Raw genomic sequence first — 14754 nt, forward strand, 5'->3', positions numbered from 1 at the left:
CCCCAAATGAAATCACAAAGGGTCAGACATGACTGAAAATGACTTAACAACAATGCAGAATGAGGTCATTATTAACACCAGATTAGAAGAGAGGAACAGGCTTAAATCTCACACCGAGGCACTTCTGCATAATGTCTGGCACTATGGAGCAGGTACTTAATAATGCAGCAGCAGGGCAGTGTACAGAACACCGAACCCAGATCCCACAAGACTTGAGTTTGAATATGGTTTCAGCCCTTTACTAACTATATAACTGTAGGTAAATCATTTAGCCTATCTGCCTCAGTTTCCATATTTGTGAAATAAGAGATAAAAATAGCACCTACTTCTCAGGATTGTTGTGAGGAGGACCAAAGGAGATAATATATACATAGTGCTCTGCAGACCTTAAAATGCTATATAAATGCTAGTTATTATTATTACCAAATGGTAATGAATGCTCATGGACTGGGAAGGAAAGTGGAAGGGATACACACATACCCCAAAAAGAAAGCTGATAACTCAAATTAGAGGCTCCCAATGTGTACTTAGAGTTATGGAGGAGCTCAGAACTGCAGAACAATCCTATTAATTCAGATTCCTCTTTTTGACCCGGGGAATTTTCTGTAATTCACATAGGTGGGCTCCTGATTTTGTCAAAAGCAGTTGGACAATTTTTTTAATCACATTTTAAAAATATAAATTGGTTCAAATATATTTTTGCTACAACATTTTGCAAAAACAATTATGTTATATACTAAACAAATCATTAAGTACTTATTGAGTACCTACTATGTACATTCAAGCAAAAAGGGGAAAAAAGATACTGGGAAAGGAAGGATAAGTAGACCAGCGGGGAAGAGGATTTGTGCATCCTTTCTTCTTTAATTAATCACACATGTGTCCCATTAGATCAGTCAACAATTTATTTACATATTAAAGCAATTTTCTTTCGTTAATTGGACATGTGTCTCACAGCTCTACAAGGGAAACTATTAAGAGTCTTATGGCAACAGTCAAAGATTTTGAGGGATTCTCTAGGAGCAAAGAGAGAGTTGACTAGATTTTAATTTGATCAAAATATACTTGGGCTGAAACCACAGAGAGAAAGCAAGCCATTTCTATCCCAGTAGAACTATAGCAAGTTTTATTAGTTATTGCACTCTGTATTTCTACTCAGTACTACCCATCTTCTAGATGTAAATATTGCGGCACAGACATGATCTGTCAAGCAGAAAGATTTCACTGTCCCTCTTGTTTAGCCCTCTGAAAGCCATGACTTTATGGAATGCAGAGGCCCAGACCAAAGGGCTGAGGTGAGGGGAGAAGACAGAGAAAGTGCTGATTTCCCCTGGGGAAAAATGCCACCCAAAGTCCCTGTCACCTCAAGAAAATCTACAACATGGAATCCGGCAACTTCAAGGAACACTGGATGGTGTTTCACTCATCCCCCCCCATCTCCAAGGACACAGGTAGCCCATGGCAGACAGACAGCTGTCCTGTTTTTGCCTAAACCCTGGAAATGAAGGTTCTATAAGCTCACTTGCCTCCACATACTCCTATGTTAGGGAATCTTTACCACAAGGAAGTCCTTCCTTATATCTAACCCTCTGAATACTTCATGCTGCTCATCGGATCTGTCTCATTTGCTCTTTCCTCAGAGAAATGGAAAATAGCTGCACCGCTCCAGGAACAGATCCTGAAAGTGCAAGTTGTGAACATGAAATCAAACTGAGGAGAGAAATGACGTTGGAGATAGGGAGCAGGGACAGAGCTGGACAGAGGTGGGCTGGAGAAGAAGGTCCAGCGGAATCGAAATGCTGGCCTGCTCCTTAAGGCTCCCATTCCCTTCTCTCCAAGGGCTAACCCTGCATCAGCACCTTCTCTCCTGCTGCTAGTCAAGGACAAAGGAAAAGGACCGATGCCTTGGGACGGTCCAGTCAGCTAACACCGCTCCAGGGAGAGCTGGAGGAGACTACAGTCTGGTCCCCCGCTGCACTAGTCACACCCACTTCCCTGCACCCCAGAATTCCTCCCCTGAACAAAGAACGTTCAGAACTCCAATAGAAAGATGCAGGCGCCCTGCTCCAAGGCAGCAGTCATATGTCGCCAGGAAGAAAATGTCAGGAATTAGCTAATTGAGATAATGGAGTGCATCAGGTGATGGAGGGAAGCTAAGCACTCGGAGCAGTTAGCTCCCAGGGAGCTAGAAGCCCAGGAGGATACAGTTTGCTTCATTACAACTGGATCTCTTAGTCAAAGATTGCCGCTCCTGAGCACAGACACTTTCAAGCTGGAGCTCGTCAGACATGGGAAAACCAGCATGGGCAGTGGGGACAGCCTGAAAGAGAGCTTGAGCAAAGGCACAGGAGAGGGACAGAGCACAGAAGACTTCCTCAGGGCATGTGCTCTAAAAGGCTAGGATCTGAGCATTCTACACGGTAACCAAGAGTTTGTCCAGCTTGGTTCCATCTGGAATATAGACTGGAAAGTGACCCAAACATCACGAGAGCAGGGAAGGAACAGGAAGGAAAAGAGGGAAGGAACTGGAGCCAGCTCTTCCTTCCCACACTCAGATCACCAATGCTAGAAGTAAACTGTTAACAAGTCTCAAAACTTGATGGAGATACCAGGAGCCCACCCTGACAGTCAGAAATATCTGGCTCACAGTTACAGGATGAGGAGCGGCTCTAGCACACTAGAACTTACAGCCAGAGTGGATCAGGGACCTCCTCGCAGTACCAGAGCAGAAAAGAGTGTTTGTGGTACTCACAGGCAAGAGCACAGGCCAGGAGAGCAGTAAACATACTTTTTCTTGGTCGTACCCCCTTGGAAGAACTGAAAACTTACAGGTCCCTAGAAAGATTTCTGAACAATACCATATGATCCAGCAATATCTCTACTGGGCCTGTATCCCAAAGACATCTTAAAGGAGGGAAAGGGACCTGTATGTGCCAAAATGTTTGTGGCAAGAAACAGGAAATTGAATGGATGCCTGTGAGTCGGAGAATGGCTGAATAAATTGTGGTATATGAATGTTATGGAATGTTATTGTTCTGTAAGAAATGACCAACAGGATGATTTCAGAGAGGCCCGGAGAGAGTTACGTTAACTGATGTTGAGTGAAACGAGCAGGACCAAGAGATCGTTGTATACTTCAACAACAATACTGTATGATGATCAATTCTGATGTACGTGGCTCTCTTCAACAATGAGGTGATTCAGCCCAGTTCTAATGATCGTGTGATGGAGAGAGCCATCTGCACCCAGAGAGAGGACTGTAGGAACTGAATGTGGTTCACAACATAATATTTTCACTTTTTTGCTGTTGCCTGCTTGCATTTTATTTTCTCTCTAATTTTTTTTCCTTTTTGATCTGATTTTTCTAGTACAACATAATAATTGTGGAAATATGTATAGAAGAATTGCATGACTTGCCATTTAGGAGAGTAGGTGGGGAGAAGGGAGAGAGAAAAAAAATTGAAACACAAGATTTTACAAATTTTAAAAAAGAGAGAGAGAAATAGAATTCAGGGTATGCAGATTACTAAATCCATCAGCCATCCAATAAATAGACTTAAGAAAGAAAGAAGATAATTGTATAAAATCAAGGAAGCTTAAGACAGTGTACGTTCCACCCTGAAAACAGAATCTGATTTTAACAAAGAGTTAACAATCAAGTAATAAGCTGGGAAAATTCGCAAACAACAGAAAAAGATTCTGACCAAAGAAAGTTACTATGGTGACAAGGAAAATCAAAACATACACTAAGAAGATAATAAAGTCAAAACTCCTATCCAAAGCCTCCAAGAAAAATAAGAATTGGCCTCAGGACATAGAAGAAGGGATGTTGAAAATCAAGTAAAGAGACATGGAGGAAAATTTGAGAAGAAAAATGAAAGTGATGCAAAAAGAAGTACTAAAAGCCAATGAGGAGAATGCCATAAAAAGTAAAATTGGCCAAACTGGAAAAGGAGGTACAAAAGCTCAGTGAGGGAAATAATTCCTTAAAAATCAGACTTGAGCAAATGGATATTAATGACTTTATGAGAAATCAAGAAACTATAAAACAAAATTTTTAAAAATGAAAAAAATAGGGGAAAATAGTGAAATATCTCATTGAAAAAACAATTGACCTAGAAAATAGATCCAAGAGAGACAATTTTAAAATTATTGATCTACCTGAAAGTCATAATTGAAAAAAGAATCTAAATATCACCATTCAAAAAATTATCAAGGAAAAACTACCTTGATAGAACTAGAAGGTAAAACAAAAGTTATGAGAATTCACAAATCACCTCCTGAAAGAAATCCCAAGATGAAAACTTCTAGGAATATTATAGCCAAATTCCAGAACTCCCAGGTCAAGGAGAAAATACCACAATAGTCAGAAGAAACAATTCAAGTATGGTGGTGTAACAGTCAAGATAACATAAGACTTAGCTTTTACATTAAAGACGAGGAGAATGATATTCAGAAGAGCAAAGGAGTTAGGATTACAACCAAGAATTATCTACCCAGCAAAACTGAGTATAATCCTTCAGGAGAAAAAAGTAGATATTCAATGAAATAGAAGCCTTTCAAGCAGTCAAGATAAAAAGATCAGGGCTGAATGGAAAACTTGGCTTTCAAGTGCAGAACTCAAAAGCAGCATAAGGGGGTAATCAGGAAAGGAAAATCATAAGGGATTTAATACATCTGTTTACATTCTTAAAATGGGGGAATTCTTACATATCTGGAACTCATAAGAACTTTCCCATTATTAGGGCAATTAGAAGGAGGTTATATAGAAAGAGACCACAGGTGAGTTGAATATGAAGGGGTAATATCTAAAAACAAATAAAATTAAGGGGTGAGAGAGGAATGTACTGGAACAAAGGGAAAGGGAGAGATAGAATGGGTCAAATTATCACATATAAAAGAAGCAAGAAAAAGCTTTTACAGTGGAGGGGGGAAAGAGGAGCAGAGGGGGAATGAGTGTAACTTACTCTCATCAGAATTGGCTCAAAATGGAAATAACATACACACTCAGGAAATTTATCTTACCTTGCAGGAAAGTAGGAGAGGAAGGGAATACAAGAAAGGGAGGAGGTGATACAAGAAAGAGCATATTGGGGGAGGAGGTGGTCAGAAGCAAAACACCTTTGAGAAAGGACAGGGTAAAAAGAGAAAAAGAATAGAATCAATGGGGAAATAACAGCTAGGAATAGTAATTATGAAAAGAGTTTTGAAGCAAGTTTCTCTCATTTCTCAAATGTATAGAGAATTGAGTCAAATGTGTAAAAATGATCAAAAGTTATGAACAGTTTTCAGATGAAGTAACCAAGCTATTTATAGCCATACGAAAAAAATTTTCTAACTCACTATTTATTGAAGAAAGGAAAATTAAAACAATTCTGTGGTACTACCTCATACTTATTAAATTGGCTAATGGGCCAGAAAAAGAAAATGACAAATGTTGGAGGGAATGTGGGAAAAATGAGACATTAATGCATTGTTGGTGGGATTATGAACTGATTTACTCATTCTGTAGAGCAATTTGTAACTATGCTCAAAGGGCTACAAAATCATGCATACCTTTCACATAATAATACCAATAAATATTTATAGACGCTCTTTTCTCAGGGCAAAGAAATGAAAATTGAGAGGATGCCCATCAATTGGGAAATGGCTAAATAAATTGTGGTAAGTGATTACGACAGAATTCTATTGTGTGATAAGAAATGATGAGCAGGATGTTCTCAGAAAAACCTGGAAAGACTTCCATGAGCTCATCCAAAGTGAAATAGTACAAAGTAATAGCAGTATTGTGGTTTGATCAGCTGTGAATGACTTTGCTATTCTCAGCAATACAATGATCCAAGACTACTCTGAAGGACTTATGATGAAAAATGCTATTCATTTCCAAAGAAAGAACTGATTGTGTCTGAACGCAGATTGAGGCACGTTTTTAAAAACTTTTTTCTTGAGTTTTTTTTCTTTGGCGGGGGGAGGGGGGAATCTGTTTTCTTTTGCAACATGACTTTTATGGAAATGTTTTAGATAAATTCACAAGGAGGCAGAACATGGAGAGATGAAGGGGGAGACCCTGGAACTCAAAGTTTTAAAAATAAATGTTAAAAATTGTTTTACATCTAACTGGGGAGAAATGAAATATTAAATTAAAAAATGATCCCCAAATGGAAGATGACAAAATGGTCTTTTAATTATTCTAGTGTGCTACATGACATGATAGAAGGATAGATTTTAGAATCAGGAAAGCCTATGTTCAAATCTCACTTTTGATATTTCCCAGCTATGTAGCAAGGCCAAGCACTGCCCATGGGTGTTGATACTAGGGCCCACCAGGAGAACATATGAGGAACTCTCCTCTCCACCCGAATCCCCACTGCCCAGTTACTACATTTTTATCTCAACCCCTATCCCACGTGCATGCAATGTAACATAGAGCCCTGCCTCCATTATTTTTCTATCTGTATCCACACTGTTAAAACAAAGCTTGGTCCATAGTTAGTCTTTAATAAATGCTTTTTTTATGCCATGCCATTAAACTTCTGAATCTTAATTTTTCCTTCTGCAAAATAGAAATAAAAATACCTATCTTGGGGCAGCTAGGTGGCGCAGTGGATAGAGCACCAGCCCTGAATTCAGGAGGACCCGAGTTCAAATCTGGTCTCAGACACTTAACACTTCCTAGCTGTGTGACCCTGGGCAAGTCACTTAATCCCAGCCTCAGGGGGAAAAATACCTATCTTACCAAGTTGTTATGAGGTTGAAATAAGATAATATACATAAAGCATTTTGCAAACTTTAAACATCTCATAATTATTATTAAATAATAATTTTAAATAATTACAAGTAAAAATCCTATTAAATAATGTCTGTTCGTATTCCTTGATATCAATCTCATAAACATAGAAGAGATCCATGATCACAAACTAAGGTAAAGAGGAGACTAGAGAGGTATTTATTCTGCCTCCTTTCAAGACGCGTGCCACTGTATTTGTCATTTGGAGCATTTTTTACCAAATGGAAGGAAGGAAAGCATACTACGTGTCAGATGTACTAAGTTACTTTAGAAATATCTCACTTGATTCTCACAACAACCCTGACCTTCCAGGTGTTATTATTATCCCCATTTTACACTTGAAGAAACTAAAGCAGGCAGAAGTTAGTGGCTTACCCAGAATCACATGGCTAGCATCGGAGGCTGGATCTGAATTCAGATCTTTCTGATTTAAAGCTCGGCACTCTCTCCTTTATGTCACCTAGCTGCCTCATATGGCTATTGGTAGCTTGGATTTCTTTCTCTGAAAACTGGCTAGATGCCCTTCTTTAAGCACAGAGCCAGCATCCTCCAGCCCCTGGATATAAATACTTGAGAAAACAATGCTGTGTCTCCAGCAGCACTTCAAACAACACCAAGCACCTACGAGATGCTTTAAAGAGAAACTGCTAGTATAATGGAAACAGGACTTAGTCCAAGAGTCTGAAGATCTGGGTTCAAATTCTAACTGATACTAGCTGGGCAACCTTAGGCAGATCATTCCAATTCCCTGGGCCTAAACCCTCCTCTGTGAAATGGAGTTACAATTATAGCAGCATACCCCTCCTCAAAGAACTGCTGGGAGGACACTGCTCTGTAAACAACAACATGCTGCCGAAATTTGAGTTGCTACTGCTTCAGTGTCTAACCCACAGGCTAAATTCGGCCTCTTTGAACTTTAAGAAGGCATAAATTCCATCTAAAATTTTTAGTTGATTTTTGAATCATGAATAATGAAGGGAGAAGGACAATGTAAGAAGGCAGGGGACTCAGAGTGAGACCAATTGGGGTCAATCATCCAGCAAGACTGGAGGTGAAGCCTGGCCGTCACATACAGCCCTAAACTAAGAACTAAATCTGGAGAAGTAAGTATATTAAAGAAAACATCAACTAGAAAAAAATTATTGTAGACCAAGAATTCCCAAAAAAGAAGTGTACAGCTATGACCAGCACAAACAGTGGTTCAAAAGAAAAAGATAGATTTTCCATAAGGAATACATGAATATCTAGAACAAATAAAGCAAGAGCTATAAATAAAAGTTCTGGAGGAAAAATTTAGAAAGAGAATAAATAACTTAGAAAAGAAAGCTTATTCAAGTAATGGATTCCCTGAAAACTATAACAGACTAAACAGAGACCTATAGCTTCATGAGATAGCAAGACATACTAGAACAAAATCAAAAGATGGAAAAAAGTTAAAGAATATGCAAAATATCTCATATCAAAAACAACTGACCTGGAGAATAAGCCAAGAAGAGACAATTAAGAATCAATACATTTCCTGAAACCCATGATTAACTAATTTTTTAAAAGCCTGAATACTGTTTTTCAAGAAATCATAAATGAAAACTGCCCATATTTTGTAGGAGATGAGGGCATAGTGAAGATAGAAAGAATCTACTAATTACCTCTTGGGCAAAAATTTTTTAAAAAGGAAAAGTTGCAAGCCAAAATCTAGAACACCCACATGAAAGAAAAAAATACTGAAAGGAAAGCATTTAAGAACCAAGAAACCAGTCAGGATTATACAAGACCTAGCAGCCTCTACTATAGATAAGAGAAAACCTTGGAAGGGAGCAGAATCTGGAGAACAATTTATTTAAGGATAACAACACTGTGCAGAAAAACAATTCTAAAAGACTAAAGAATTCTGATCAGTACAGTGATAACGGTGTCTGCAACTACTTAAAAAGACACAAGGTGCAAAAAGAAGCATGTTTTTAGTCACAGTTACTATGTAGATTTATTTTGTTTGACTTTGGTGATTTGTTCTAAAAGGTGTTTTTTCCTTTCACTCAATTTTTATTGGGGGACAAGAGGGGACTTCTAGGAAGAGGGAAAGTTAGTGATCGTGATGCCAATAAAAAGAGGCCACTGAAACCGTTTCTTTTAATGCACAGAAAGGAATAGAAAGAAGTTTAGAAGAAAGTACAAAATAGGACATTTTGGAAAATAACTTCCGGAATTATATATATATATTTTTTTAAGCAAGCAGTATATAATAGTGATTCACAGAATCATATACAATCCTCTTTTTGTATTTTGTCATGTATATGGATATGTCTTTTTATTTGGTATTTAAGTTCAAAATAAAAAAGGAAAATAAATTTTTTAAAATTAATTAGCAAACATTTATTAAGCACCTGTTATATACCAAGAATCATGCTAGATATGACAGTACAAATTAAAAAGGAAGTTTACATGCTCTAGAAGGCAATAATGTACATAAATACAAGTAAATATTCCATTAAAAGCAAAAATTTTTTAAGACTTCACACACACATACAAAAGACTTCACAGACATAGTGGTTCTTTTAGTCCCTCCAGTCCCATGATTATCTAACCAAGGAAGCTAAAGGCTTTTTCATTTACATATGTATACATATGCATGTACATGCGCGCGCGCGCGCGCGCGCACGCACACACACACACACACACACACACACACACACACACTCTCTCTCTCTCTCTCTCTCTCTCTCTCTCTCTCTCTCTCTCTCTCTCTCTCTCTCTCTCTCTCTCCTCTCTCTCCCTCTCTCTCTCTCTCTCACACACATACTTTCTTTACTCAGAATCTTGCAGTGTATTGCCCAGAGCAGGAGCTCAACAAATAGAATATTTGTTGATTGATTCACTCATTACCTTAAGGACTAAACAGTGCTATGCACTCGGTGGGTGCTTAATAAATATTTGTTGTTGTTGATGATGATGATGATACCCCAAAGGTCATTAACATAATAGTCATCCAAATTAACTCCAGCAGGGAGCTTTTCAGGGTCGCCAATTAGGAAGAAAATAAAGTGAAAATATTTCCAGAATCAACAAAGCACAGAGGCATAAATATATTCTAACCCCATAACATCAACCTGCAGTTTGGCCTGTGCTCACTAACTTAACTATTTCACATATACATCCAACAATCCCCAGTGACATTAGGCCAACTAGAGAAATCAAACTACCAGAAGAACCTTGCACTGATATATTTTCCTTGTCCCTATCAGAGGCCCACTGATGGTAATGGTGCATGTTCAAATATACATCTTCTGTAATAAGACAACTCCCAAAATTAACTTCTTCATTGAAGAGATAAGAAGCCTCTAAGGCCAGCTTCCAGAAAATTTGCTTTTGGTTTTCCTCCTTGCTTCAACTAAATAATTCATGGTATAGAATTAAGCATTCCTTTTAACTTGACTCATTGATTTTAATGGCATAGGGACCTCCCTGCCAGAAAACAACCTAACCCAATGCAGATCAACAACTGTTGTGTGACTTAAAATCTTAGACAGTGAATCTAAGTCTTAAAGTCTTAGTCCATTTTCCTTTTCCCCAATCTGCCTCTCACACACCCATTTTAGAGGTACAGCACTGAGGCTGCTCGGAGAGGACAATCTGAGATGGTTTTCCCAGCATGAACTCTGCCTAACAACAAATGAGCCTCTCATTGATCTCTTTCAGTCCCAGGTGTCAGAACCTAGACCCTTTCTTTGATTCATAAAATGAATCAGTGGCTGCCAGTAATTCCTTAGAACTCATAGAATCAAATAACCATTGAGATGAAAAGAAATTTAAAGAAACCTAGACAAACCTGGGTCTAAAACAGCAATCTCCTCTACTGTGTAACTAAGAGTCATTCAACCTTTGTTCAAATGCATTTCCATTAACAGGGAATTCACTACCTAACCAAGGTCTGATTGTCAGAAAATTCTTCCTTATGCTGGGCTATATATATCTGCTTTGCTTAGTACACATACCCATAGGTCCTAGTCCTGACTCTCTGGAAACACATGGAATAAGTCAAATCTCTGTTCACTACAATAGCTCTACAAATATCAGAAGGCAAGTCTCCAGGAATTCATCTCTCTTCTCAAGAATACTTTCTCCAAGGCAATCCCAATAAATTTTGGATAGAAAATGCCATCTGCATCCAGAAAAAGAACTGTGGAAATTGAATGTTAATCAACATGTGCTATGTTCACTATTTTTTCTGTTTTTTTCTCTCTGGTGGTTTTTCACTTTTATTCTGATTTTTTTCTCCTAACATGATTCATAAAGAAATTCATTAAAAAAATTAAATTAAAGAAAAAGAATAGACATTTTCAGCCCCTTGAAACATTAATCTTAGGACAGTTTAATTGGAGTCACTAGACAAGTTCTAGTTTATCAACCATCCTCTCACAATAAACCAAATGGAATTAAGTTTAATATTCTAGGTGGTACCTGACACAGTAGGGCTACCAATCTCCAGAAGGGGATACTATCCTGCCTTGCTGAGTCATAGAGACATTGCCATACATACTGGTGCCAACCTTGGAAGTGTTTCTCTAAGTCACTGCCTATTGTATCTATTCTCCTGGCATCCAGAACCCAGAAATGCTGGCTTGACAGGTAAGATAATTATGTTTTACCCTTCAGTTCTTTCCTTTATCGGATACACTGGGAAATGGATAAGCACTGACTTAGGAGGACAATTCTATAGTTTTCAGCCTTATTTCCTCAGTGCCAACCTATTCCCCATTTGTCAGACTGCAGCCCCCATCTATAGATGTTCCCCAGGACTATCTTGGACCCTGAGTCTTAAATATCCCTCTCACCCAATGTCAATTACTCTAAGTCTCCCCATCCTCCATTCCCTTATCTGATGCCAGTCTGTATAATTCCTCACTGAGTCTCTGGAGGCTGTCAACTGCTGCAGAAGATGGAACTGAGCTGTCCTTCAGATGACTCCTACAATTACAGATGCAACTTCTTGTCAACATCACCTCCTCTCTGGGTTCCCCTAAGGCAGAGAATTCTCTTTTGTTTTCTGTCCCCAATGCTGCAAAACACTGTTGGAGACCTAAAAGCAGATGTTGAGCTAAACCACCAAGAGTGTAACACTAGTAGAAGGGGAGAGGGGGGATGTAAATGACAGCCATAAACCACCAAGGAGGTGATATTGGCAGGGTGGGGGAGAGAGAAAATGTGATGGAGAGAGAGCACTAGTCCCCAGCAATATTGCTTAGAGATCAGCTCGAGCACATTCCCCTCCCAGGGGTAACGAGAAGCTGCTGCAACTCAAACCTGGATCACAGATTTAGAGTTAGAAATTGATCCATCCCAACCCCACTATATTAGAGAAGGAAACTGATGCTCAGAAAGGTTAGGGGGCTAACCAAAGTCCCAGGGGTGGTAAGGGATAGGCATGATGGATAAAGCCCCAGGTCTGGAGTCAGGAAGATCTGAATTCAAATTCAGCCTTAGACATTTACTATGTGACCTTGGGCAAAGCATTTAACCTATGTCTGCCTCAGTTTCCTCTCTATAAAATGAGAATAATAATAGCATCCAGTTCCCAGGGTGGTTGTGAGGATCAAATGAGCAAATAACTGGAAAGCACTTAGCACCGTGCCTAGCACTTAGTAAGAATTATATAAATGTGATTTATTATTTATTATTTTTATCTATGTGATATGCAAGTCACTTAAAAAAAACAACAACAAAACAACGTTTGCCTCAGTTTCCTCATCTGAATGGAGATAAGGGTAGTACTCACCTCTCAAGGTTATTATGAAGAACAATTGAAATAACATTGGTAAAGCATTTAGCATAATGCCTGGAATGAAAGTTCTATATAAATGTTGGTTTTAACTATTATCATTATAATTATTACTATGAACTATGTGACCTTGGGTAAATTATTAAAAAAAAATACTTCAGTTTGCCTCAGTTGCTTTATCAATAAAATGAGAATAAAAGCAACTACGTCCCAATGATGTTATGAAGATCAATTAAGCTAATATTTGCAAAGAACTTAGCACAGTGCCTGAAACACTATGCACAATATAAATGTTAACATTTATTATACTACTAACTGTGTGAAATCAGGCAAATCCCTTAATCTCTGGTTGCCTCAGTTTCCTCATTTGAGATAATTTTAAAGCATTTAGCACAGAGTCCAGGATACAATAAATTTTATAGAAATACTAGCTAGCAGTAGTAGGGGTAGTGGTAATAGTAACTGGCAAAGCCAGGATTCAAACCTAAACCTTTTTTTTACTTTTTGCTGAGGCAATTGGAGTTAAGTGACTTGCGTAGGGTCATACAGCTAGAAAGTGTTAAGTATCTGAGGCTGGATTTGACCTCAGGTCTTCCTGATTTCAGGGCTGTGCTCTATCTACTGCCCCAAACTGACACCTTTTAGCTCCAAATCTCGTGTTCTTTCCACCATGCATTATTGTCTCTTGACAAGTTCCATTCTCCACAATAGCTATGACAATTGCACATTCTTTGCCACCACTACTTCCCCTTCCCTGGCCCAGCCAATTCCTGGAGTTTAACTAGCACATACCAAGTTAGGGAACAAAGGAAGTGTTCAGTCCCTCTTGCTTCCACAGGCTAGTCCTTGCATACTGAGCATACGGTGACAGCCTGGGACCCCAGTGACTTGCAGCAGGTCCCAGTGCAGGATTCAGTGGGAAGGAAAGTAATTAACCTCTCTCAATTGGTTTTTCACTGACAAAGCAGTTCTGAAGCCAACAGAGTTATCTTGGGGACAGAGTCTTCATCTATTCAGAGGCATCCCAAGCACACACTGTCCCCAGAACACAACAAGAGTGTATCAGCACCTCGGGCAGCTGCCTCCTAAATTAATAAAGCAGGGCAGCATGGGATACAGCTTCTCCACCAGCATGCAGACACTGTAGGGTGGAGATGGAGAAGGTCCCCTCCTCCTTCCATCTTCACAGCCCAGTCACCACTTAGCAGGGTCTCTGTCCCCAGCTCCAAACCTGCTTTTGTCCCACTAGATACAGAAAAGCCATGTAGTCAGGGTGGGACTATCTCTCAGGTAACAGTCCTAACAGCTGCTCACCTTGGATTTGAGCTGTACATACTCCTCTGAGCCATAAGGAACACTCCGAAGGGAAGTGAGGTAGTCGTAACTGATGACAGCCGTCTGTAAACCAAAGGAAGGACATATGTAATCTTAGTGCCCTGATGTCGTTACCTGCCAGGTAATAGATAATTCATTTGGCATGTCCACACCCCTAAAATACACTTAGCTCTCAGATCTCAACAAGATGCAAACAACTTACTGTGCATTCATATGTTAATAATAATACTAATATTTATCTATTGTTTTAAGGTTTGATCCTTACAACAACCCTGGGAGTTAAATGCTATTATTATTCCTCTTTTTACAGTGGATGAAACTGAGGCTGAGAGAGGTTAAATTACTGGTCCAGAGTTAAACAGCTTGTAATTGCCTGAGGCAGGATTTGGATTCAGGTCATCCTGATTTCAAGTCCAATAGTATCCAATAAGCTACCTTTTTGTTGTTATTTTTCAATCATTTCAGTTGTGCCTGATTCTCTGTAACCCCATTTTGTGTTTCCTTGGTGAAAATACTAAAGGGATTTGCCATTTCTTTCTCCAATTCATAACAGAGTTAAGTGACTTGACTAGAACTATCTGAAGTATCTGAAGCCAGATTTGAAATCAAGAATATGAATCTTCTTGACTCCAGGCCCAGTACTGGGCCATCCAGCTATCCAGTAAGCCACCTAGATAAAAGACAGAGAACCCTACCCACTATATGCCAGGTATTGCACGAGGCGCTTGAGAATCATGGACTCAATTGGAAGAAGACAACTATGTGGCATATTGGAAAGTGTGCTGATACAGTGATCCAGAACAATTCCAAAAGACTTATGATGGAAAATCCTATCTATATTCAGAGAAAGAACTGATGG

The 14754-nt window shown here is 39.0% G+C and overlaps 1 protein-coding gene across 4 annotated transcripts in view; it reads right to left on the reverse strand.

The window, feature by feature from the left end:
• ADCK1 (aarF domain containing kinase 1) overlaps positions 1 to 14754 on the reverse strand; it is a 147600-nt gene that overhangs the window by 120755 nt on the left and 12091 nt on the right. For all 4 annotated transcript variants that reach the window (XM_074289881.1, XM_074289878.1, XM_074289880.1 and 1 more), the window contains one exon: positions 13875 to 13958. In XM_074289881.1, the coding sequence (XP_074145982.1) occupies positions 13875 to 13958 (84 nt within the window). The remainder of the gene's footprint in view (positions 1 to 13874; positions 13959 to 14754) is intronic.

The sequence above is a fragment of the Sminthopsis crassicaudata genome, chromosome 2 (assembly GCF_048593235.1).
Source record: "Sminthopsis crassicaudata isolate SCR6 chromosome 2, ASM4859323v1, whole genome shotgun sequence".
In the NCBI taxonomy this organism is placed as follows: Eukaryota; Metazoa; Chordata; class Mammalia; order Dasyuromorphia; family Dasyuridae; genus Sminthopsis; species Sminthopsis crassicaudata.